The sequence below is a fragment of the Charadrius vociferus genome, unplaced genomic scaffold, assembly GCF_000708025.1.
Source record: "Charadrius vociferus isolate BGI_N301 unplaced genomic scaffold, ASM70802v2 scaffold1, whole genome shotgun sequence".
In the NCBI taxonomy this organism is placed as follows: Eukaryota; Metazoa; Chordata; class Aves; order Charadriiformes; family Charadriidae; genus Charadrius; species Charadrius vociferus.
The window spans coordinates 4,541,544-4,566,174 of record NW_009647680.1 but is presented as its reverse complement, the minus strand read 5'-3'; the positions used below and the strand labels follow the sequence as shown (position 1 = coordinate 4,566,174).

The window sequence follows — 24,631 nt, the reverse complement described above, 5'->3', positions numbered from 1 at the left end:
TAGTCAATGGAGAGAGTTAGGCACCCCTAGAGGTAAGTACATCTCACCTACCAGACATCTGGCTTAGAAGGGCTGAATCACACTCTGGAGATGTCTCTCTCTATTGACTGCAGAGGTTGTCCTGAGCATTGCTTGTGTGGCAATTTGTACACAGCTAGTGCTGGTGAAATTAATCTCCCACTTACTTCCTCAACTAAGAGAGAGTCTCATGTTCTTCCATCCCATTCACAGCAGATATGATTGCTTTCACTTCCCTTCTCGTTCATTGTTTCGGTCCATGAATACACCTCTCGGATTAAAGAAGTCTGGAGGCTTCAATGTTATGTGTTTTCTCCCCTATGATGTCTCACTCAATAATGAGACCTGTTCTTTCTCCATATAAAGTTCTCATTCACCATACTGATTGCAAAACACAGAGTCCTGTATTTTGAAGGAATCTGGTGGTTTGGAGTCTTATTTTTTTTGGTGGGTTTTTCAGAAAAAAAGCAAACCAATAGACAGAAGGTTTGGTTCAGAGTCTCAGCCTCACCTGAAAGGGATGCAAAACAACTTCTGGGAGTTTTGAGCCACTGTTGTTCTGTTTGGTTTTCACAGACCCATCAGCTCTATCACTATACATACCCACAAAACCGTCTTGTCTGATCTTCTGTTTGTCATTGTGTCATTGTTTTTTCTCAATCCTCCATCCTGACTCCATGTTAGGCAAGTTCCTGAATATGAAGTAGAAATATGGGTCAGTACGTCTAACTCCCTGTAGGTTTGTTGTACCCAAACATGATAAAAAGTCCTCCTTCTCATTCCCATCACTGGCCAAGCAGGAGCTGCAGTAAGAGCTACTATAAAAGCTCACGGTCATCAGAGGACCCACATCCTTATGTAACAAATAAGTTATTGTGGCTTAAAAAGATGTTGAGCTGCACCTCAATGACACTGACAGTCATTGAGTGGGCACTTTTAACCCATGGCAAATGTGAATGACTTTGACTCAGCCAAATCAGCTGACTACCATTTGAAGTTACGTTGAACTACTTTGCTCTTCCAGGAGTTTCAAATTGGACGGGCAGTTTCCACAGATCATCTGACCAATAAGGACTTGTTATATCATGGTAACTGGACTTTGCTTCTGAACTCAGAACATTTATATAAATGATGCTGAATTCTGACAGTATTTATCTGTATTTGTCTCTCTACTTAAGGTCCTTTCCCAATACCCATCACTAAAGTATCTCAGCCCATGATATGTGTTCAACCCCACAACATTCCTGGGAAGCAGGGCAATGTCTTTTCCCATTTTGTATGTATAGCATCATCAAGACACAGAGAAACTAAGTGCCTATTTAGTCTGACAAAGCACAGACACATACATGAAGAATAAAAGTTGGGGGTTTTTTCACATTCCAAGTCAACAATTCCCCTTCTTACTGTGTGGGGAAAAAAATAATAATCTATGATTATGGCTTTGTTCAGTAGCCTGCTGAAGCCGAAAAGCCTCCATTTAGCCACGGCAGCAGCAGATTTAACTCCATTTGTGTCCTACTGCATTGGTAGGTAACAGTGAATTTAGCCTCAGTGAGTTTTTAAAGGTATAAATGAGAATTGATGCCTTAGTCTACATGGGCAGTTTCAGATACAGACTAGTGTAGTATTTCAAAATGTGGACTGTAGTAGAGGGGTGTCATCTATGAAATAACCCATCTTATTTTAAAATCATAAACAGAAAATGTAAAAATTAATATATAGTCCTGCAACTAACTTATTACATTGTACATTTTCTTTGCTCCTTTAAAAATAATGAGTCAAAGTGCCTCTTTGGTTTGGTTTTGGTTTTTTACAATGGCAACTCTGCTAATAGAAAGTGTTTTATACAGGTAATTTGTACACGGTCTGAAGAGTACAACAGCCAACAGGCTTTATGCAATGCCTCAAGTGAGGGGCCTATACTGCGCAATCCTGGGAACAATGATAAATCAAGGACCCCAAGGCTACCATCCTCAGCTGAAGTTGAATTTTGCCTGTCACTGACTCAGTATGAATCTGGAACCATGGATAAAATGGCCAATTACAGTTTCCGAAACACTTTGGAAGGTAACATGTTTTATTTCATTATGCTGTTTCCATCTGTAAATTGATTCTCTCTGGGGTTAGAGTCTTTAAACTCTGGGCAGTATGAGCTGATTCTATGAATCAACACTCCAAAAGAAAAAAACAAAAGAAGAAAGAAAAAAGTTATGCTTTCTCCTGGAATAGCAGGAATATTTCTCCTAGAATAAACAGAAAGAACCACGTTAAAGGCATTTGATAAGAAAATAGAAACTATAGATTAGACCAGATCCTAAATCCATCTGTTAGGAGATATTGGTTCCTGCTATTGTCAGCACCAAGCACAGCAAAGAAATGTACTACTGTATAAAGGACATCATCTGGGAAAAGACTTTTTACAAGGGTATGTAGTGATAGGACAAAGTGGAACAGCTTCAAACTGGAAAAGGGCAGGTTTAGATTAAACATTAGGATGAAATTTTTCACTATGAGGGTGGTGAGACACTGGCACAGGTTGCCCAGGGAAGTTGTGGATGCCCCATCCCTGGAGGTGTTCAAGGCCAGGCTGGATGAGGCTTTGAGCAACCTGGTCTGGTGGGAGGTGTCCCGGCCCATGGCAGAGGGGATGGAACTAGGCGATCTTCAAGGTCCCTTCCAACGTTAACCATTCTATGATTCTATGACCTAATAATCTACTTAAACATGACAATAACCATGTCCACGTGGGTTACAGGTTTGCCCGGAAATCGGCTGTCTTCCAGAGGCAAGGATGGACAACAAGTGTGAAAGAGAATGTTGCCAGTTGGCATGTTATATCTACACCCTGCCACTGTGAACTCCCTAGCAGACTTCTCCCCAAAATCTAAGGATTAAAGATTAAGTTATACCTTAAAAATGACCCTTAGTATGATTTCCAGAAGAATTTAGTTATTTATCTTAATTTTCTAACTATCCAACCTGTTTTGAAGGTTCCTAATTTGCTAGTAAACAAGGGTTCTTTGGTAAAAGCAATAGTTATTCTTAATTGTCTATCCACCTGTTATCTTTTTAATCTTGGTAAATTACAAACAAACAAGGATTGCACATTATATATTTATCAATAAATATTGCTACAGTATCATATATCAGTTGAATCAAATATGATCTACATTTCATGTCCTAGAGATTTTTGCTTGCAAGGGACCATGCAAGGGCCAAAACAATGTGATATAGAAGCTGGTGTGAGGATAAGAAAGCAAAGCTTGTAAAATGATCAGTAGTACTCTTAATGCAGCGTGGAATGCCATAAAGCTTTCTTGGGAAAAAGAAAGTGAATCAGTTTCTGCTCTAAAAACAGTCGAAAATGTGGAATTTGTCTGCTGAAGCCAACAGAGAATCCGGACATTAATTGACTCTGGCTCAGGACATAGCTGTTCTTTCCACCTTTGAGAAAGGGAACCACATGGAGTTTGGGAAAGAAAGAGGTGCCATAATTGAGTAGAGGCTTGCTCACATTTTTCTCCATGAAATATGTGAAGAGAGGCAAAGGGTGGAATAGGAGGAGTACAGAAAAGGGAATTAAAGCAAACAAGTCCTGAAATAATGAGGGCCTACCGTCATGCTGCTGGTATTGTAAACAAAAGCAAAGGCACAGTCTATGGAAGTTATGCAGAGCCATATATGGGTTTAGTGAGAAAGCAGAGTCAAAGTGGACCACTCACAAAGCCTAAATTTCAGTATCATGACTGCTCATTAAACAACAATAATTCATGAGTACTTGCAGAAAAAGGGCAAAACCTGCTTTTTGTCACTGCTAAATCTAAACTGACAGCTAAACAGTCATAGATCAAGTATACCCCTTTGATACAAATGGATACATTTTCCTATTGAAAATGACAGTAACTATATGAAAAAAGGCAATAACATTGATGTTTAACATAATTGCACAATGATCAGGAAAGCACCTACGGTTCCCAAAGAGCCTAGAAGAAGTTATTTTAACTCTAAATTCCGAATCAGTGTTTTGTCTGATTAATGTATCAAACCTTTCTCTTCTGCTGTCTCTTTGTCACATTAATTTCATGGCTAGCAAGCACAGTCACGGCTGGTCTTTGTTAATATCATAGTGTCATCTGCCAATCACACTTAAAGAGGGTCATGCTTTTATCTGAATAATGACGGTGTCACTGCATCTGAAAAGAGCTCTTATGGACCAAAATTTCCTCCAAGTGAGTTCTTTTGTTCTGTGCAACAACCCTTCACAACTTGAAGGGCATCTATCGTTCTTCTAACTGAGGTTATGAAGCTCCAGCTCACCACTGTGCTCATTTGGAAACCTCCAAATGCCACATGAGGCATGTCATGGTTACCACCTATAGGCTCTGATGGTTTTCATTGATTTAGATAGTTCTTCCAATAAACTAGGAAAAAACTACATGCAGTATGCAATTCAGACATGATTCAGAAGCCATACAGTTTAGGTAGCTACAGAAGCGGGATGTAGTATCTTGGTTATAGTGCTGCATGATTTCTGGATGCTCAACACAGCAGCAGAGCACGCCTGTTTTATCAGTGCCCTCCTTGACACACCTTGGAGCCCTTTCAGAGCATCCATAGGATCCCTTGCATGTGATTTGAAAAGGGAAGAAAAGAGAAAAAGCAGCTCCTTACACTCCGTAGTTCCTAACATCTACTTCTTTTTCTTAGCAAAAAACTTTTTAATCCTTCTTTACTTGTTTACACAAGTTTATGCCAATATACCTAAGGTCAAGTTCTAATCTCTTTTATGTCCAAAGTAAATCCAGAGTACGTCCATTGACTTTACTGGAGTTACTCTAGATTTACAAAAGATGACCAGAACCAAGCCAGCGACTGTAAGTGAGTGGCTCCTGATTTACACCAATGTGAGATTTACTCCTCAGTTTTAGTTCTGTAATGGAAAACACGTGAGATCACTTAGAAGAATGAATCACTTAGATTAGTGAGAGGTTGCCCTCTCATTCCGGGACAGGTCAGTGTCTACTTTGACTGACACAGCATGTTAAAATCAGTTTGCATGTTGCCCCTTGAAGTGGAAGTAATTATTTTAAATAGGATTTGTTGAATTGTGGCCCTAACTAGGGAATGCTGTTGACTTCATTGGACAATTCATGGATACCAGAAGAGAACAAAAAATCGATCTAGTTTATAAGCAGCAGATGAGATCAGAAATGGATTATCTGACTGCAAATGAAATAGTTGGGTTTCTTCTTTGCAAAGTTCAGTTTTGGTGTGACACCTTGCATACTGCCTCCTAAGAATAAGAGATGGCTGAAAAACTTAGAATTTCTTTTTCTCTATGAGCAAATTCCACATTTGAAATTATTTCATTCATGGCAACTTCAAATGAAAATCAATACTTTCTAAGTTTTGCAGAAAGTGACAAAAAATTCTAAAACTCTATATCACTTTCATTATTCATGTATTAACTTATGACACATGGTATCAAGTCAAGACATGTCATAGCATTCCACTGTCTGTCACAATTCTGTATCGTTAGAACTGTTCTGTCATGAAATAATGGAATAAAACATCAAACATTTCAAAATGTAATTTCATTTTGATAGGACTTTTTCCTTTTTTTCTGAGAAATTTTAATCTGGAAAACTTTTCTTAGTATTTTTGCTGTGGTCCATACAGCTAATGAAAAATGGTTTCTCAAAATGAAGTTTGCTAACAGAAAACTTCTAATTAAAAAAGTTTTAGCCTGCAGCCAGCATTCCTCAACCAGGTCAAACTCTCAGTCTCTGGGTAAATTCATGCTGCACATTGAGAAAGTGCTGTCAAAATGCAGCAGGTCATTACGGGAGAACTAGAAAGAATATTCAGCCCAGACCACAGCGAAGCTCTACAAGAGTTGTTTTAAGAAAAAAACTAGATGATGACATGGTCTAAATTAGATAATCACAAACTTTCATTTACTACAGCCCCCTGGGCCAAATTCTGCAGATCTTGCGGCTACCTCACTCTAGAGAGATTACAGTAATAACATTGCTTGTGAAAATATGTAAGATTTAACCCTGAAAAATATCCTGTGAGATTGCCAATGGCAGAAAAACTCCACGAACATAAACCAGAAGAACATCACTAACTTCAAAGACCAGCAAGGATGTGGCCTCAAAATTCTTATATCTATATCTTTTTTCCTATTTTAAAGTCAATGCATCTATCTGACTTGAACTACTCTAAAATGTGAAATCCTTATTAAAGAAAAAATCATCCTCAGGGAGAGTGGGGCTAAGTATTTCAGCCAGTTGGACTCAGACATAGAATCATAGAATCACAGACTCACTTATGTTGGAAAAGACGCTTAAGATCATTGGGTCCATCCATAAACCTAACACTGCCAAAGCCACCACTAAACCATGTCTCTCAGCACTACATATACATGTCTTTTAAATACCTCCGGGGATGGTGACTCAACCACTTCCCTGGGCAGCCTGGTCCAATGCTTGATAGCTCTTTCAGTGAAGAAACTTTTCCTAATATCCAATCTAAACTTCCCCTGGCACAACTTGAGGCTGTTTCCTCTTGTCCTATCGCTTGTTACTTGGGAGAAGAGACCGACCCCCACCTTGCTACAACCTCCTTTCAGGTAGTTGTAGAGAGCGATAAGGTTTCTTCTGAGCCTCCTTTTCTCCAAACTAACCACCCCCAGTTCCCTCAGCCACTCCTCAGAAGACTTGTGCTCCAGACCCCTCACCAGCTTCATTGCCCTTCTCTGGACATGCTCCAACACCTCAATGTCATTCTTGTAGTGAGGAGCCCAAAACTGAACACAGTACTCGAGGTGGGGCCTCACCAGTGTTGAGCACAGGGGGACAATTGCTTCCATAATCCTGGTAGCCACACTATTTCTGATACAGGCCAGGATGGTATTGGCCTTCTTGGCCACCCAGGCACACTGCTGGCTCATGGTCAGCCAGCTGTTGACCAACACCCCCAGGTCCTTTTTCTGCTGGAGAGCTTTCCAGCCACTTTTCCCCAAGCCCGTAGTGCTGCATGGGGTTGTTTTGACCCAAGGGCAGGACCCGGCACCTGGCCTTGTTGAACCTCATCCCATTGGCCTCGGCCCATTGATCCAGCCTGTCGGAGATCCCTCTGTACAGCTTTCCTACCCTCAAGCAGACCAATGCTGCCACCTAACTCAGTGTCATCTACAAACTTACTGAGGGTGTACTGCATCCCCTCATCCAGATCGTTGACAAAGATATTAAAGAGAACCGGCCCCAATATTTAGCCCTGTGGAACACCACTTGTGACTGACCACCAACTGGATTTAGCTCCATTCACCACAAAGTCTTTGGGCCCAGCCATCCAGCTATGCTACAGCTTCCTGCACTGGCTAGATGATTTAACAGCCCACTGTCACCGGGGACAGCCCTGCTTGTCTATGCAGTCTCCTCCATCCAACAATCAGTAGCTCTCCCTCCTTTCTTAGAACCAACACTGGTTCTTATCATATCTTTACATGAGATACTGTATCTCAGCAACCTGGGAGAAAACTGGGGTCCCAAACCCCAGCATAATTTTCTGCCAGATTAGTCAGTTAAACCAGTTCATAGGACTGACAAGGACTGCAGTTAACCCATGTGAAGGCACAGCATGGGGCAAGGCAGGTGGGGAAAGTGGAATAGGGGGTTGGACTAGATGATCTCCAGAGGTCCCTTCCAACCCTGACCATTCTGTGATTCTGTGATTCTGTGAATTCCCCTATCTAGAGGCAGGGAGCTCTTATTTCAGCTCACTGTGCTTGTAGGTCTGCGGCACCACATTTTCTGTAGAGGTGATTTTACTGCAGCCACTGCAGCAAAGTTTCCTGTACTCTGAAAGAATTCTTATGTTTTCACATACTCTTTTTAATTGACTGTACCCCATTTCATAGTATGTCTTCCTGAATAGCTTGTTTTCTTTAAGTCTTTTAAAAAGTCTGAGAGAAAAGAGTAAGATCCAGGCTAATAAAATAGCGTGACACCACATTGTGGTTTTATTCCTGCTAACTTTACAATTTATATGGAGTTTTCATAACAACAAATCAGATATTAGAACTTCTCGTGCACATGGTTAAACATGATTATCAGTTTTGACACTGACAGAATGTACCCCAATTAACTGGGAGCTGGAGGGTAAGGTTTTTAAAGCTCTCCCAGTTACAGAGAGATTATTAAGATAAATTGCTTGTGTGGAGATGTTCTGTGAAAAGGTGTCTAGAGCCAAAACAAATATTCTGTGTATTTTTTCATGAATGATTAGATCAAGTGTTCACAACGCTTTAAGAAATTTTAAGAAGTATCCCAAGTCTAGTATAAAACATCTAGCCTTGCGCCTAAACTCTGCATAAGGTCTGTCTTCCCTTAAACATACTTATAATGCAGCTGAATATAAGTGGAAGTGTTGCTTCAGAATGACATGCGGATAGATAGATCATTTTCCATTAATATTCACAGAAATTTCCTAGTATCGCTATATGAACTGAAGCCGATGATGACCCACTGTGGTCATCAGCAAAGAAGACTAAAATTGTTGCCATTGGTTCCTGTGAGTTCTAGCCAGACTGTTAATGTACATCATTCTTCATAGCACATTTGGTGATATTTCATTCTGCAGTTTCCCCTGATTGGAATCTAGGTAACACAGCATTCACCATCAGACATATTTCTGTGGGCAAGGTTTTCCCTTGGAGAACCTCTGCCCACTGCTGTTTATGTCACCATGCAGCATCTTCAATAATCTCAGTCCATATCTGAGGTACTTAAAACCTGAAGTTATCTATAGGTATCAACATGTTCTTCTTTCTCTCCTAAATCCAGGCTTTTTTCATGATAAGCCAACTCTACCTCCTCCAGCCATTCTGGTTATGTTTTCTCTTCTGACTTCCCTTGAATTTCTCAAAATCTTTGTTACAATTAGAAAGGTGGATGGTTATTACCGCATATGGGTTCCTAGGTGCCACAGCTATGATTTTATCCTTATTATAATTATCAGTGGGTTTATGACAGAAGTTTTTCCCTTGTTTGAAGAGATTAACAGACCAGGCAAAGCCCGATGAGGGAATTTAGAGTCACAAAGTGAGGCAATCATTTCACACAGAAGATCAGAGTCCCAGTGGGGTACACAACTCAGGTTTGCAAATTCACAGATTACGACACTACTCATAAGGCATCTCTAGCCATGTCTCAATACTTGGGGTGACTCAAAGAGGAGCAAATCCAGAGAGCAAACCAGTTGGTGTTGATGACCTGACTTCCGTGTTATACACGAAGGTTTTGACAGGGAAGGGATTCTTTCAGACTAGCTCTAGTTCACTCCCATGAACTGAACACCCACTGATGGTTGGCACACTTTAGATTTCCTCCAAAAGGAATCCAGCTTGCAAAGTCAGAAATTGCCCCGTGAGGTGAGTCACAGCATGAAACAGAAGGACTATTGGGAGATTCACTTTAAAAGTACATTGCTGATCCTCATTCAAATGCTAGTTTTTGGTCCAAATAAGTAACTAAAGCAAGTATACGAAGTGTGTGAGGCATTTTCCAAAGAGCTAAAATCTTTCTTTTTCCCACCTTGCAGATTTGACAAACTACAACAATATTAGGAAAACACTGAGGATCAGCACAACAAGCATATTGTTCACAACCCTTTTTATATGATAATAATTTTTTAAAGATGTTTTAATATGTCTCCACTATGCTTCATTATGTTCCACTATCCCACAGTTTACAGAAATTTTGAGAAAAAGACAGCTTCAGGAACCAAATCAAAGAGAGAGAGCAGAGAGGTTTTGTAGCATGGGTTAAATAGTAGGACTAGCATCAGGTTAAGAAATAGACTGGGAGGACAACATATATTTCTGTTTTTATTCTCCTGGAAAATTCCAGAGAAGCATCAGAGGGTTGAGTTGACTTTTATTCAGAGTCCTTACGAGAAGGGAGGAAGCTTGGCTGTCAGGATGCTGAGAAGGGCTACCAACATCAGAACTGACTTAGGGAGAGGCTAGCAAAATAAAAACTAATGTAGAGACTCACCTTCCAGTATTTCTTATTTGGGGGTTGGCCTGTGACCTCTTTTCAAAGCCCATATTTTAAGTGCCCTCCAAAATGACAGCAATCCACAGACTTCCATCCTGCAAGTCTGACTGTAGAAGATTATTCATTATTTACCAAATCCTTTTGTAAAGATTATAGTTTGTATTGTGTTGGTCTGTACCAATAAAAGAACATGTTCTATAGAGACAAACAATATTAAATGACTGAGTATATGATGAGTTACAATAGCTTGTTTTATCTTAGGAACCTATAAGTACAGAGATCAAAAATGAAAATAAAGTGAATAAATTTTCCCAACAAGAAAAATGTACACACATAAATGTCTGCAGGGATTATGTTGCCTTTTAACAGCCAGACAAAATGGACAAAGAAATTTCAAAATATAAAGCAATTAAGCAGTACATTTGTTGACATGCTGCATTAGCTACATGGCAGGATTTTTAATTTAGCTTATTCTAATTTCATCTTTGCTATGCTTTTGAAATATATTAGCAGTCCTTTACACGTTTTCCTAAGCCCTTGTCTAAAAAGCTGCACGTAAATGAAGTGAAAGTAGGTACTTTGATCTTCATTCTTACTGGAAAAAGAATTATATGCATTGTCATATCATCATATGATTTCCTCTTGACTATACAGGCTTTGCTGATCCACGGACTGCAATATCAAACATATCTCAAAGTGGTTTACATAACGCACTTCACATCTACATGAATGGCTCCATGTCCCAAGTACAAGGCTCTGCGAATGATCCTATCTTTGTACTACACCATGCATTTGTTGACAGGTGAGTTTAATTCTGCTTGGTTAACCTAATTTATTTTATTTTTTTTACAATGTGCTTTCACCTACATTTCAAAACTGCAAATATTTAACATGCCATTACATGCACAACATTTTCAGACATGCAGATATTGAGCTCTGCTGTTATTCGAGAGCAAGTGTCTTTCCTAACCTGTCTGTATGTTCACTGGATTAAATACAATATGAAAAGTTGACAAATGCATTCAGCTTTTATTACCAAGGTAAAAATAGTTCTTCAGTGATGTCACAGTAATTAATATATATGGATGTGTACGTCAGGATGTTTGGACCAAAAGTACGTGACTCATTTTAACACGACTATAATCAGTTGGAGCAATTCCTTTACATTCTAAATGTCAGTGCTGTTTTAATTTCTATTCCATAAGGAAAACCCAAGCATGCTATTCGCAAATAAAGAAGAAAAAAATCCATATTTCAGTGTTTCAAACAAAACTGTGACTGTCTCCCGATGAAAGAGAAGAGTACAGCTGTGCAGAATGAAAGGAAAGCAAACAGGAGGATATCATGTTTCTTAATAAGAAAGGGTAGGGGAGCACAGTTTTGCAAGAAAAGATTGCAACATTAAGGACAGCATTCCAGGATTTAATGGTGACCTTCAAAATTTCTGTGTCACTATAATATATGCGAATGGCTACCAACAATTTACTGTGGACTGCATTACACTCAACTGTGATGACTAAAGAGCTATATAAAAAAAAAAGTTAGCTGAGCAAAGAACTGTAAAAGCCACACAAACACTGGTTCTGGAGCAGTTTTTATTTTCTTACCTATCTTCCTCTGCTTTCCCACCATGTACTGACCGTGCCTTGGCTACTGCAATGCTTAGAGCAGAAGAACTATTAACCTGTACAAACTTCTGGGATTCTTTCACGAATATGTATGCTCAGATACCTTCTGGCTGAGACCCTGCCTGCAAGCAGCAAGGCACTTATTCAGATGAAAATCAAAATGGTTTCTTTATTCAGGTCACTGAGGAGTGCAGCACAGGAGGGATGCAGATTACATCTTGCAGACATCATCTTGCAGTGAAGTTCTTTAGTTTCAGGCAGTTCATACCAAAACTCTTATATAAAACTTTATCGTATTTAACCAAAAAGGTAGTCGGTGTAAAAGAGAAATTTAAAGTTGGGCTTTTTCTCCTTAGTTTGTATATTTAATGAGCTTAATGGCTGTATTCTTCATACTTTACCCATCTAGAAATAGGGCATCAGGTCTAAGCAGGTTACCCAGGAAACAGTGGAATGGTTCCTTCAAAGGATGACCCACTGTCTTCTGCTCCTAAAACCGCAGGGCATAATCAGCCTTCTGGAGATGTCAGTTTTGAAACTCTTTTATGTGAAAAGCTTTTCTTCAGAATATTTAAAAGTTAAACAGCGTAGCTTAGGTGTGATTTAGCTTATCCATCTATTGACTCCTTGACAGGATGGATGCACTAAGGTTTCAGGTGTGGTTACAAATTTCAAGTTTGGCACCTGGAAATTAACTTTCCAACATCTAGGGTATTAAAGAAAGAATCAATTGAGTATTCAGAGAAAAAGAACACAGAAGGGAAAGCATTATGCTCTGCAGTATCAAAAGAATTGTTTTCCTTAGACATTCACACTTGTATAAGACCTACGCATCTCCCACTCATTGCAGGGCTTAAGTAGCACCTTGGTCTTCATGCTGACCCCTCCCACAGAGGAATTTCAGATGTAGTCATTAAGAGCCCCTGGAAATACTTTTCATAACTGTAGTTGTTATCCAGTTCAGAAGGCAAAATTATTTGCAAAAGATAACACCATTAAATGCTCTTAGTGCTGAGGAAATAAATCACTGCACAGGCACCGTGGGAGCAATACAGATATATACCCATGATGCAACCTCATCCCATCTGTGGCAGAAAGAATGTTACCAGTGCTCTAAAGCTGCTGTGTACATGGGCTTTAGTACACACGGACGTAAAAACTGATAATAATGCTGCCTTTTGTATAAGTGACAGAAATGCATTAGCGTGATTAGGGTTACTTAGCAGCCTTATCCATGACAGATTAATCATGCTTTTAGTTATAATTAATAAGTAGGTGACTGATAGGTACGTACAGTACAGTTAAAAAAACCCTGTTCCTCTCCTACATAGACTTTATATCTGAAGGGCTGCAAAGAAGTTCTTTTCTGAGAGGCAAGTGAGAATACAAAGAATAGAGGAAATGGGAAAACAATCTCCACAGCAGCAGAAACATTTTTTTTGGTCCATATAAACTTTTCTCATTTGGGCAGAACACTTTTGAGCTGATTGCTATCACTCCATTGGGCCAATGGGCCTTTAACTAACTTTTTAACTAAATCTTCTGCTGAGGACAACCTCTGTTCCAGGCCTTGGTGAGGACACTAAGAGTTGTGAGATGGGGGTTTACTGGCAAAGGGTGTGAAAAGACTGGACACCAGCAACCACAGGCCTGCTGGGGCTTGTAAAGGCAGGGAACAGTTCTGTGTCAAGAAATCAGGAATGGTCCAGCACTTTGAGCATCCGCGTAGGACCCAGAAGAGAGATTCCTCACTCCACTGCAAACCCTTGGGTGAAGCTGAGCATGTAGTTTGCTTTCCCAAACTCACATCTCCTGGAGATGTGTTTCCTTCTCATTGATTTCAACAAGACTTTTGAGGAGCTGTTGATCTAAGCTTCAGCTAACCCATCTGTAAAGTGGGTGATATTAGATGCCTACGCAACAGGGACGCTGTCAGGGTAAATGCATTAACGACTGTGAAATGCTCAGTTACGACCATAATAGGAGTGATAGAAGTAAGGCAATAGATCATTGGAACTGATTTTACATAGAAACATATGGTACAGAGGAGGATAAACAAGTGTATACGGAGTCTGCTGACAGGTGTGAGCCAAATGTTAGAAGCTGCTTTCCAAACTGAGCAACAGTCAGCCTCCCATCTGCTACCCCACAGCCTTTCCTATCTGGGCCTGGGGCACAAAATGAGGGAAGAATGGACAGAGCAGAGCTGTAGTTGAGAAGATCTCTCAGGTGAAAAGCAAAGCGTTTGCTTACAAACGCTCCCCTTCCTTAAGTCATTTTCTTTCAGCAATGCAGAAGTACGAAGGCACGCAGGCAGCAGCTTTCTTAGCAATGATAAATCAGGCTCCTTGCCTTCTTATTTGCTAGCCAGAAAACCTAGCAGTCAGACCTCAGTGCTTGGTAAAAACAGGTCGATTATTGTCGATTGAATGTCTTAAAAAGAAAAAAAAGATGTAACAAAATATACATTCAGCAAAAATGAGAGCTTTTTTAGCTCTGTGAAGCATTTCTCTTAATTGCAAATCTCTTTGCTATTCAGATACGCTCTACAGTCAGCACAAGGGAATAACAAGGGAGGAGTCAACCCACTCAAGCTGGAAGGAGCAGCTGCACAAGCAGTGAAAGCAAGGGCCCACAGTCCCATTTGAGCTCAGTAGGGTGTTTTCTTTCCTCTGCCAAGGATCTCCTTCCTCTTTGGAAACTTTTCAGCCCCTCCATCCTTGTAGCCACATAGTATCTTCATCTGTTCTCCCTACACTTCCCTTTGAATGTTTCTTCAATACTTCTTCTCATTTGTTATGTACCTCTCCCTCCTTGACTTCCACATCTCGCCTCAACAGTCCCCCTTTCAAACTGCAAGGAAAACTAAATAGCAATGAGGAAAATAAGTTGCCAATAAAGATCTCCATACTACTTTATACCGCCACAGCAGCTCATGCAATAGGCCCCAATTCTCATCTTGTTTCTAAGGTCTACAGTAATGGACAGGGTTTATTACAATAATATGGATGACTTTCAAAGGCCCTGATTTCAGAACAAGAAATTTAGAACTGATTTTCTACAGAAACACAGTAGGGTGTAGACTTTCAGTCTCTTGCATCTCTAAAATTTAGACTTTTTAGACTACTTGCACAACTAGACCCAGATTGTCAGTTCTAGTGGTGCCACCACTACCTTTTTCTCCGGCTTTCATGGGTAACTAAACAGCTCAGAATACTGCTCCAACCATATTGCATTAACCCAATGCTCTGACGAGTTGTTCATCTCTTCACACCCTTCTGCCATTTCTTCATTCTCTGTCACATCAGGTGAATTGTTGGTCTCTATTTTCAAGGCCCTTCACTGCCCAGCCCCAAGTCATCCCTTATTCATTGCTAAGGAACTCACTCACCCCTGCAGTAAGTTCATCACATCAATCTCTGTCTTACATCTGTTTGGCATTCAGACAACTCCCTCTAGACTCCTCTGGCAAGGAATTGTTCACCCTACACATCCACAGATTCAATCACCGTTCTTCCTTTGGCATGATACTTGCAGAAAAGCTCAGACATTAGTAAGCTGAAACCTTAACTTAGTGGGAGGACCTTTGTGGTCCCACTGCACGGTTCCTTAGTCCTCCTCCCATCTGTTTCTATCCATCTGTTGTCCTTTGTCCTATGTGTGTATTATAAGCTCTGTCATTAAGGGACTGTCTAATTGTTTTGGTCTGTGCAGCGCCTGGCAAATTTGTAGCCTCTGACTATGTCTCTCAGGTATCAAAGCAACATGAGAAACAGGAGATAAGCAATGGCTTTATTTACAGTCATATGAAATGGCAATAACAAGAGATAGCTGGACATCTCTATGCTGATCTTGTTGCTTCAGTTACTCTTTTGCTTGCTATCACATAGGACTAAATCCTTGCATCAGTGACAAAACCTTCAGGGTGTGTGTGTGTATTTTTGTGTATGCACACGCACTCTGCCAAAAGTAATCCAAGCCAAACATAAGTTCACATTGGAAACAGAGGGAAGGAATGCCATCCAAGGGGACCTTTACTGGCTGGAGAGGTGGGCCCATGCCAACCTCATGAAGTTCAGTAAGGCCAAGTGCAAGGTCCTGCAAGTGCGTCATGGCAGTCCCAAGCACAAATACAGAGAATGGATTAAGAGCAGCCCTGAGGAGGACTTGCAGGTGTTGGAGGATCAGAAGCTCAACATGAGCCGGCAATGTGCGCTTGCAGCCCAGAAAGCCATCTGCATCCTGGGCTGCATCAAAAGAAGCATGGCCAGCAGGTCAAAGGGAGGTTTATTCTGCCTCTCTACTCTGCTCTGGTGAGACTTCACCTGGAGTACTGCGTCCAGCTCTGGAGTCCTCAACATAAAAAACACATGGACCTGCTGGAGTAAGTCCAGAGGAGGGCCACAAAGATGATCGGAGGGCCAAAAACATGTTCAGAGGGCTGGAGCACCTCTGCCATGAAGACAGGCTGAGAGAGTTGGGGTTGTTCAGCCTGGAGAAGAGAAGGCTCCAGGGAGACCTTTTAGCAGCCCAGTACCTAAAGGGGGCCTACAGGAGAGCTGGGGAGGGACTCTTTATCAGGGAGCCTAGCCATAGGACAGGTAGAAGAGGTAATGGTTTTAAACTAAAAGAGGGTAGATTTAGAGTAGATATCAGGAAGAAATTCTTTATTCTGAAGGTGGTGAGACACTGGCACAGGTTGCCCAGAGAAGCTGTGGCTGCCCCATCCCTGGAGGTGTTCAAGGCCAGGCTGGATGTGTCCTTGGATAACCTGGTCTGGTGGGAGGTGTCCCTGGCCATGGTAGAGGGGCTGGAACTCTATGATCTTTAATGTCCCTTCCAACCCAAACCATTCTATGATTCTATGATACTGCTCTATGAAATGGAGACACTCTCATTCACAGCCACTTATAGACATGCACACTTCCAAGTGGATGCAGAAAAAAGTCTCCTACGCATCAGATTCAGAGCCCAATGAAAATGCCACTAATTCTGTCTGATCAAGGCAAATGTCTCTGTGCTGTTCAGCAACATCAGCTGCCATAGACTTCTCTGCAGGATGCTAAAGTAACCCTTCTGCTTCAGTGGCAGGCTGGGCTGGAGCTGGGAGCTTTAGGAAATGCCAGAGTGGCTTATCTGAGGATCTAACAATAAAATGTTCCTTATCGCATTGTTTATCAGTAAAGTGTTAAACTGAAAAGCATGTATGGAGCAATCTGTTCTCAAAAGCACATTAGAACCCCAAATATGCACATCCTGTTTTGCATGCCAGCAATGCTCCATTCCCTAAGCCAACTCAATGGACACTTTCAGTCCCTGTGGACTCAATATACTTATCTTCATGCCAGTCCCTTCTCCTTCCACTCCTAAAAAAAGTTAGCATTATGTCAAAAGTGATTTTGTTGGAAAATACTTTAACAAGAGGAAATTTGATTTTCACTCCCAGGAGATGTCAAAATAAAAGCTTCTTAGTTTTACTCTGTTTTTGAAACAGAACATTTTCATTTTCTCTTAAATGTCATCTCAGGTTTTTTAAACCAAAAAAAATGGCATGAGAAAACCAAGTTGTTCTCCTGTTTTGAAATGTTGACAGGAAACAAGAACTTTTTTTTTTTAGCAGTTAAAAACTATTTGCTTCAAGAATTTGGAACATTTGGAGTGAAAGCATTTAAAAAGAATCATTAGAAATTCTTGTAAGGCAACCCTAGGTTTCCAGACTTGTTTAATACATAAAATAAGATTCATTCCTTATCCTGAACTGTCTCCAGTGGGAGACAACACAGACAAACATAAGGTCTAGGAAGTAGTATGCCCATTTTGTATATGGAAACTTAGAGACACCAAAACAAGTGACTTCAGCACAGCTGAGATAGAGATTGTAATACAATGATGTATCAGCTAATAATAAAGCAGTGCAAAAATGGAGAAGTCACTGTATAAACACTAAGCGTCTGATTAATTTTCTCCCTTGATATGGGCACACCAAAGCTCTTATTGTTTTCTGAGGTATATTTGCAAAAAATGATGACACAGCCTAAAAGACATATTTTTTCTGGAGCTGAATGAACTATGGCTTGGAGCCACATGAAATCTGTTAGACAAAGGCAGGTCAAGAGGCTGCCATTAGCGATATACCTCCTCTCACAGTAACAGTAAACCCACAGTGCTTCTGCATCGTGTCAGCTCAGGATCTTACTGTCTGTGCCCAAGTGCCTGCATAAAGGCAGCGGAGGAGGTGAAGTCATCTCCATAATTATCCCTGGCATGAAGGTGAAATATGGTTAAAGTCCTTCCACTCAGTGAAAGCGTGAACATCACTGAGCTACTGCTATGCCCAGCGGTAAGCAAGTACAACTTTTATGAACGAAGCCCCTGGGATTTGCTCCCGACCTGGGGAAGTTTTGCACCATTTCCAGAACAGAGTTGAGATGGTGTATAGTGGGACAGCCCCTGTGCTCACAAATACTGTTCACCTCATGAAAGCTTTTGCATTTTGCTAATACATCTTTTGATATCTGGCATCTGAGTGAAATCTTGTGGAAGCTGGTGGGTGTGACAGTAATTTCTTACTGAAGATGCATGTCTATAACCTTTAAGCTGTCTTTTGGAATTAAACATCTGGATTATAAAGTGCCTTTGCACAAAAAAATTGAACCACGTTCACCACGTAGCAAAGATGGGAGGGGTGGGACAGTACTGGTGGAGGCTGTATGGTTTCAGTGGGACTGTATGCATATGCTGAGTGCATGTAAGCTGGATAAAGAACAAAAAAAAACCCTCCTCAGGAGCAGAAAGGGAATGCAGCAGGAAGCCAAGGACAGCTGTAGAAACACTTCAATGTGGTGATTGTGGAGTAGTAGCACAATACCCAAACAAGCCCTGGCAAACCATTTTATCTGTAGGGCTATGAACAGTGAGCAGCTTTGTGTAGGAGATTACCTTAGACCTTCGTTCTCCTGCTCCAGGGAATTCCCTTGTTCCCTGGCACCTGGGCTAATGAGAGCATCAGCATTGGAGCTGATGACCTACTCACGCCTTAACTACTTATTAACATCTAGGCCTGCATCAGAGCCACAGCAAACAGAACTGCTGGTTCATCCCTCTAAGGAAACACACGTTCAGCACTGGCTAAACTGTATTCTTCTCAATCTACAATGCAGAAACCTCCTTTCGAGCCCCACTTATAATCAGTAGAGACTATAGTCAAAAAGTCACTGCCTAGTGACCAGCTCAGCTGCCGACATCTCTGCTGAGGCACCTTTTTGTCTTTTGATTGGATGATTCCACCCCAAATGTATCTTTTTATCTCTGCACAATACCTAGCACAGAGGGTTCATTTAAACTCAAGTTCAGAAATTACTATAGTACAAACACCCACAACACATAATGTAGTGGGTGTATGACCCACTGCTTGTGTATGTAATAAGTCTGATTCTGGGAAAGCTATCTCTCTGCCTCCAAAACTCTTGGGGGAATTAATTACATTTTTGCACTGCACCCTGGGTGGCAGTTGGCTATCAGACCTCTTCTCCCTGCCTCCTATGTATTACATGGCTCCTACTGGGAAGAAAGCCCTGATCAGCATGCACAACTGTGTCCCACCCGCAGGCTCTGTGGCATAGCAGTAAGGTAGCCCAGCTCTCACCCTTCTCAGATGCTTAACAAAAATCACCTCGTTACCAGCAGCTGCTGTGCTTGAAGCTACCATGTCACAGAAACCAGCTCTGTTTTACTAGGAGGGACATCAGAGGAAGAAAACTGCTCTCCAGAAGAGCATTTCATATGAGGGTGGGCCAGGAGTGACTTTGGTCACAAGCTTTATTGGCACACAAGTATGAGATACAGAGCAGATCAGTACTGAAGGGGTGGGAAACTTGAGCAAGGGAATTTTTTTTAAATGAAAGCAGGGAAGGGTTTGTATCAATTTTGTTTCCCCTTGGGGATGTCTAGAAATGTGCAGGAGGGCATACACTCCCTCTGTTACCACAAGCCCTGTGTTGTCACCGAACCAGAGCTGCTAACCTTCCCTTCTTAACCTCTCAGGCTTAGTAGCATGTTACCCGGAGCTACTCAGCTTGTTTGATGGAGCTGACTCACTCAAAGTGGGCTCAGTATGTGGGTAGAGTGAGTTCACATGTACTGCAAAATACCATATAAATATATCTATGGAAAACAGAGTGTAAGTGGGAAGGTTGGGGTGTTGCTGAGAAACACAGCTCCCCAGTATCTCTCCTTTGATATCACCATGTCTGGGGCTGAAAGGCAAACCATACATCGAGGTACTGAAGCTGGACTCCAACATCTGTTTCAGTAAGGCTGGGCAGTTCCTGCTACAGCAATTGCAAAGCACCCAAAGGGATGCCAGAACAGCCTTGGAAGATCACACCACAGATTCATCTAACCTGTACTATAGCTACAGTGATGGCCAGAAGCAAAAGCAAAGGAGAACAGGTTGAGAGCGACCCTCCTCCAGAAGACCTCCCTGCTTTGCCCATTGGACAGACAGGGACTGAGACTAATCATAAAATCATAGAATCATAGAATGGTTTAGGTTGGAAGGGACCCTGAAGATCATTGAGTTCCAACCTCCCTGCCATGGGCAGAGACACCTCCCACTACACCAGGTTGCCCAAGGCCACATCCAGCCTGACCTTGAACACCTCCAGGGATGGGGCCTCAACAACCTCTCTGGGCAACCTGTTCCAGTGCCTTACCACCCTCAAGTAAAAAACTTCTTCCTAACGTTTAATCTAAACCTGCCCTCTTCCAGTTTATATCCATTCACCCTTGTCCTATCACTACATGCCCTAGTAAAAAGTCCCTCCCCAGCTCTCCTGTAGGCCCCCTTTAGGGACTGGAAGGTGGCAATAAGATCCCCGGAGCCTTCTCTTCTCCAGACTGAACAGCCCCAACTCTCTCAGCCGCTCCTCATAGGAGAGGTGCTCCAGCCCTCGGATCATCCTCGTGGCTCTCCTGTGGACACGCTCCAGCAGGTCCATGTCTTTCTTATGTTGGGGACTCCAGAGCTGGATGCAGTACTCCAAGTGGGGTCTCACAAGAGTGGAATAGAGCGGCAGAATCACCTCCCTTGACCTGCTGGCCACACTTCTTTTGATGGAGCCCAGGATACGGTTGGCCTTCTGGGCTGCAATTGCACATTGCTGGCTCATGTTGAGCTTCTGGTCAATCAGCACACTCAGGTCCTTCTCCTCAGGGCTGCTCTCCAGCCATACCCCACTGAGCCGGTATTTGTGCTTGGGATTGCCCCGACCCAGATGTAGGACCTTGCACTTGGCCTTGTTGAACTGCATGAGGTTGGCTTGGGCCCACCCCTCCAGCCTGTCCAGGTCCCTCTGGATGGCATCCCTCCCCTCCAGCGTGTCTAACTGGCCGAACAGCTTGGTACCATCGGCAAACTTGCTGAGGGTGCACTCAACCCCACTGTCCGTGTCCACAACAAAGATATTGAATATTACAGGTCCCAGTACCGACCCCTGCAGAACACCACTCGTCACTGCTCTTCACTTGGACATTGAGCCGTTGACCGCAACTTTTTGAGTGCGACCGTCCAGCCAGTTCTTTATCCACCGAGTGGTCCATTTGTCGAATCCATGTCTCTTCAATTTACAGACCAGGATATCATGTGGGACTGTGTTAAACACTTTGCACAAGTCCAGATAGATGACATCCGTTGATCTTCCCTTGTCAACTGCTGCTGTAACCCCTTCATAGAAGGCCACCAAATTTGTCAGGCATGACTTGCCCTTGGTGAAGTGGTGAACCACTTGGTGAACCACTTGTAGAAGGAAGTTGTCCTCAGTGCAATCCAAGAACCTCCTGGATTGCCTATGCCTGGCCGTATTACCCTTCCAACAGATGTCAGGGTGGTTGAAGTCACCCATGAGGACCAGGGTCTGTGAATGTGATGCTGCCCCTATCTGTCTATAGAGGGCTTCATCCACTCGGTCCTCTTGGTCGGGTGGCCTGTAGCAGACTCCAACTGTAATGTCCCCTGCTCCCAATTTCCCTTTAATCCTGACCCATAGGCTCTCAGTTGGCTCTTTATCCATCCCTAGGCTGAGCTCCATGCATTCCACCTGCTCGTTAACATATAAGGCAACACTGCCTCCTCGTTTCCCTTTCCTGTCTCTCCTGAAGAGCCTGTAGCCTTCCATGGCAACACTCCAGTCATAGGAGTCATCCCACCAAGTTTCCACAATACCAATGAGATCGTAGCCTTGGAGGCATGCGCATATCTCTAGCTCCTCCTGTTTGTTTCCCATGCTATTAGTACACTTGAGGTTGCATCTGTGTCTGAAGTAACCCACACTCTTAAATAAGTCCTCTGGCAATCCATAGATAGACCATACAGAAGCAGTGGCAGAAAGAATTAAGGACAAGGAACGGGCTCTGGAGAGAAATGTTCTTTTTATCAATTAAGCATATATAAAACCTATAGTGCTGCTGATCCACCTTGCTTTAGGGGAACAGCAAGAAGAAGGTCAAATAGGCATCTTCTGGATTATATGTGAAACACAGTAGTTGGCAATCTCACCTGCCATGTCATTATTCAGGCTAGATGTTTGTAATGACCCATTCTGCTCTTAAAAATCAGGAACATAGGAGGTTCAGTTCAAATAGTCCCATTTAAAGTGCATGTTTCATATCACTCTTACTGCAAAATTTTAGTTCAGCCAACGCAGTTATAGAATGGATCACTTTGTACACTACATATTATGCAAGCGATTAGTGGTTTTTAAAAGGAAAGGTTACTTTGCCCTGAAACCTGGCAAGAGCGGCGTGGTTAGTCTTCACCTATTCTCTTAACGCTGGAGGAGGAGAAAGCTCTCTCTGTGACACAGCGATCAAGACAAGCTCTGATGCAGACAGCTAGCATAGCGCTGAATTTCCTTCCTGCAGCACTTCTGCAATAATAGCTGCTGTAATTGTTCAAATTGTAAAAAATCACAGGAAAACATGGTACTTTTCTCACCCACGTGTAGCTACCTTCTATTCATCAAAAGAAATTATCACTTTGCTGCCATAGATGTGATTTATATATTACATGCCCTTGTGAACCTCAATAATGACAATCTCTCGGTCTCAAAAGAATTGAATTACAGAGCACAGGAGTGGGTTACATAGAGAGTCCAGCTACCTCCACAGCAGTCCATTTTAATCTGCTTGTTATCTTTCTCTTCAGGGGAAACTAGTTATTAAACTTCGGCGCAGCTGGCATTTGTACTATCTCTTACTTCAAGTGATGTTTTTCTGTTAGTTGCAAACCGTGGCAAAGATGAATCTGAGAAAGTTAACACAGGATATACACTCCAGAAAACATTAACCTTTTTTTTTTTTTTTCTCCATGCAACACGTGGTTGTATTTGTATTTCCTTATTTGGAAGCACACAGGACACACTATCATGGGTTTTGCAGTGTTGGACAGCATTGGAGATCTAAATCTGAATGAGAAACAAATATTTGTAGCCAAAAAATCGCCCTGGTTTGACAGCAAGGGGTGAAAACACACATGATGACAGCTATTTTAAGGAACAAGAATTTCTCTCCTGCACCTAAGAACAGTCATTGCCAGCTTTCATCGGTGTAAAACAGAGGCTGACTTGACTAAGAAAAGTGATAGTGTTTAGATGAGATATCTGACTGAATCTCAGCCCAGCTAAGCCTCACCTAAACTAATCATTTCTTTCCAGCAGAGGTGCAGAATAAGCTTTCGCAGGAGTTAGCTTGTTTTGTCAATAACTAGGTTACGATGAGGCCCTGCCTAGTGCTACCCTAGAGAATACTGAAATTCCTCTGCCCAGATTCCTACGCAATTTCCAACACAGCTCCTGCCTTTAGTGTCATGAGCGATGCGTCATGCTCAGCTTACCCATTATCTCCTTCTCCAGTAGGAATAAAGCTCTTTATGTTATAATCCATCCGCAACCCATCAAACATAAGACGGGCTCAGCACTTGTTGGTTCATCCCACCCAATTTTCCGAGAAGGCAGAAAACAAGAATATTTCTGCGAGGTTCATTGACTGGGAAGGTGGGTGACAGGGCTGCCCAGCAGGTTAGGCTTTGTGGTACGGGGGCTGTGCCTCAGATTTGTATGGAGTGAGGTCAAAGCCCCAAGCAGCTGTATGGGTTTCCTGAGAAGAGTTAGGCATTTCACAGTGTGACTCATGCAAACTGGCACAGCGAAGGGGGAACTGAAATGCAGTATTTCAGCAGCTCTCTCTGAGGGAGAAGCGGCACTTGGCCCTACACCACCAGCAGTGGTCTCTGCTCAGGATCGTTTTGTCTGAATCCTCTGCAGGACTCAGGTGCCTGAGGAGCTTTTTTTCACAGCACAGGTTGGAGGGGCTGCCTCCTGTTTTATTCTAGAAGAGAAACACTTGGAGCACTACATGGTTATTGTAGCAATGACTGGAAGCTGTGTAACTCTCTGCACACAAATGAGCATGCTAAGTAGCAATGAGAGATCCAACTGCATCTTCTCCAAATGCCTATGGATATTTAAATTGTTTGACATAAAGAGGAACAGTTTCATCTAGAAAGGATAAAGACCCTTTCCCTTCCCTTAATCCTACAGATGTGTTGAAGGCATTTTAAAGTTAAGGGGGGAGAACTGCTCTAAATCATGTTGGTAGAGGGAATATTAAAAACATCTCATAACCCCAGCAATGGCAGTAACCTTGAAGCTTTCGAGAAAGTAGGACATGGGCAAAGAAAGTTGGTATTGGTTGTCTCTTAGCTCGAGTTGTTTGTGTGGGACTATACCTTTACTATCTCCTTCCCTCTTGTTTCCTTTATCTGACACTTTCCAAGCACCCAGTTTGTGCAGTGCCATAAATGAGAACAAAGGAGATGGAGGGAAGTACAGATGCTGGTAGTGGGATGGTGAAGCAGAGCAGTGC

At 42.2% G+C, this 24,631-nt stretch overlaps 1 protein-coding gene across 1 annotated transcript in view; it reads left to right on the top strand.

Annotated features, from left to right (window-relative positions):
* TYR (tyrosinase) overlaps positions 1–24,631 on the top strand; it is a 52,444-nt gene that overhangs the window by 9,003 nt on the left and 18,810 nt on the right. The window contains exons 2-3 of the mRNA XM_009881187.1: positions 1,869–2,085; positions 10,737–10,884. Of these exons, the coding sequence (XP_009879489.1) occupies positions 1,869–2,085; positions 10,737–10,884 (365 nt within the window). The remainder of the gene's footprint in view (positions 1–1,868; positions 2,086–10,736; positions 10,885–24,631) is intronic.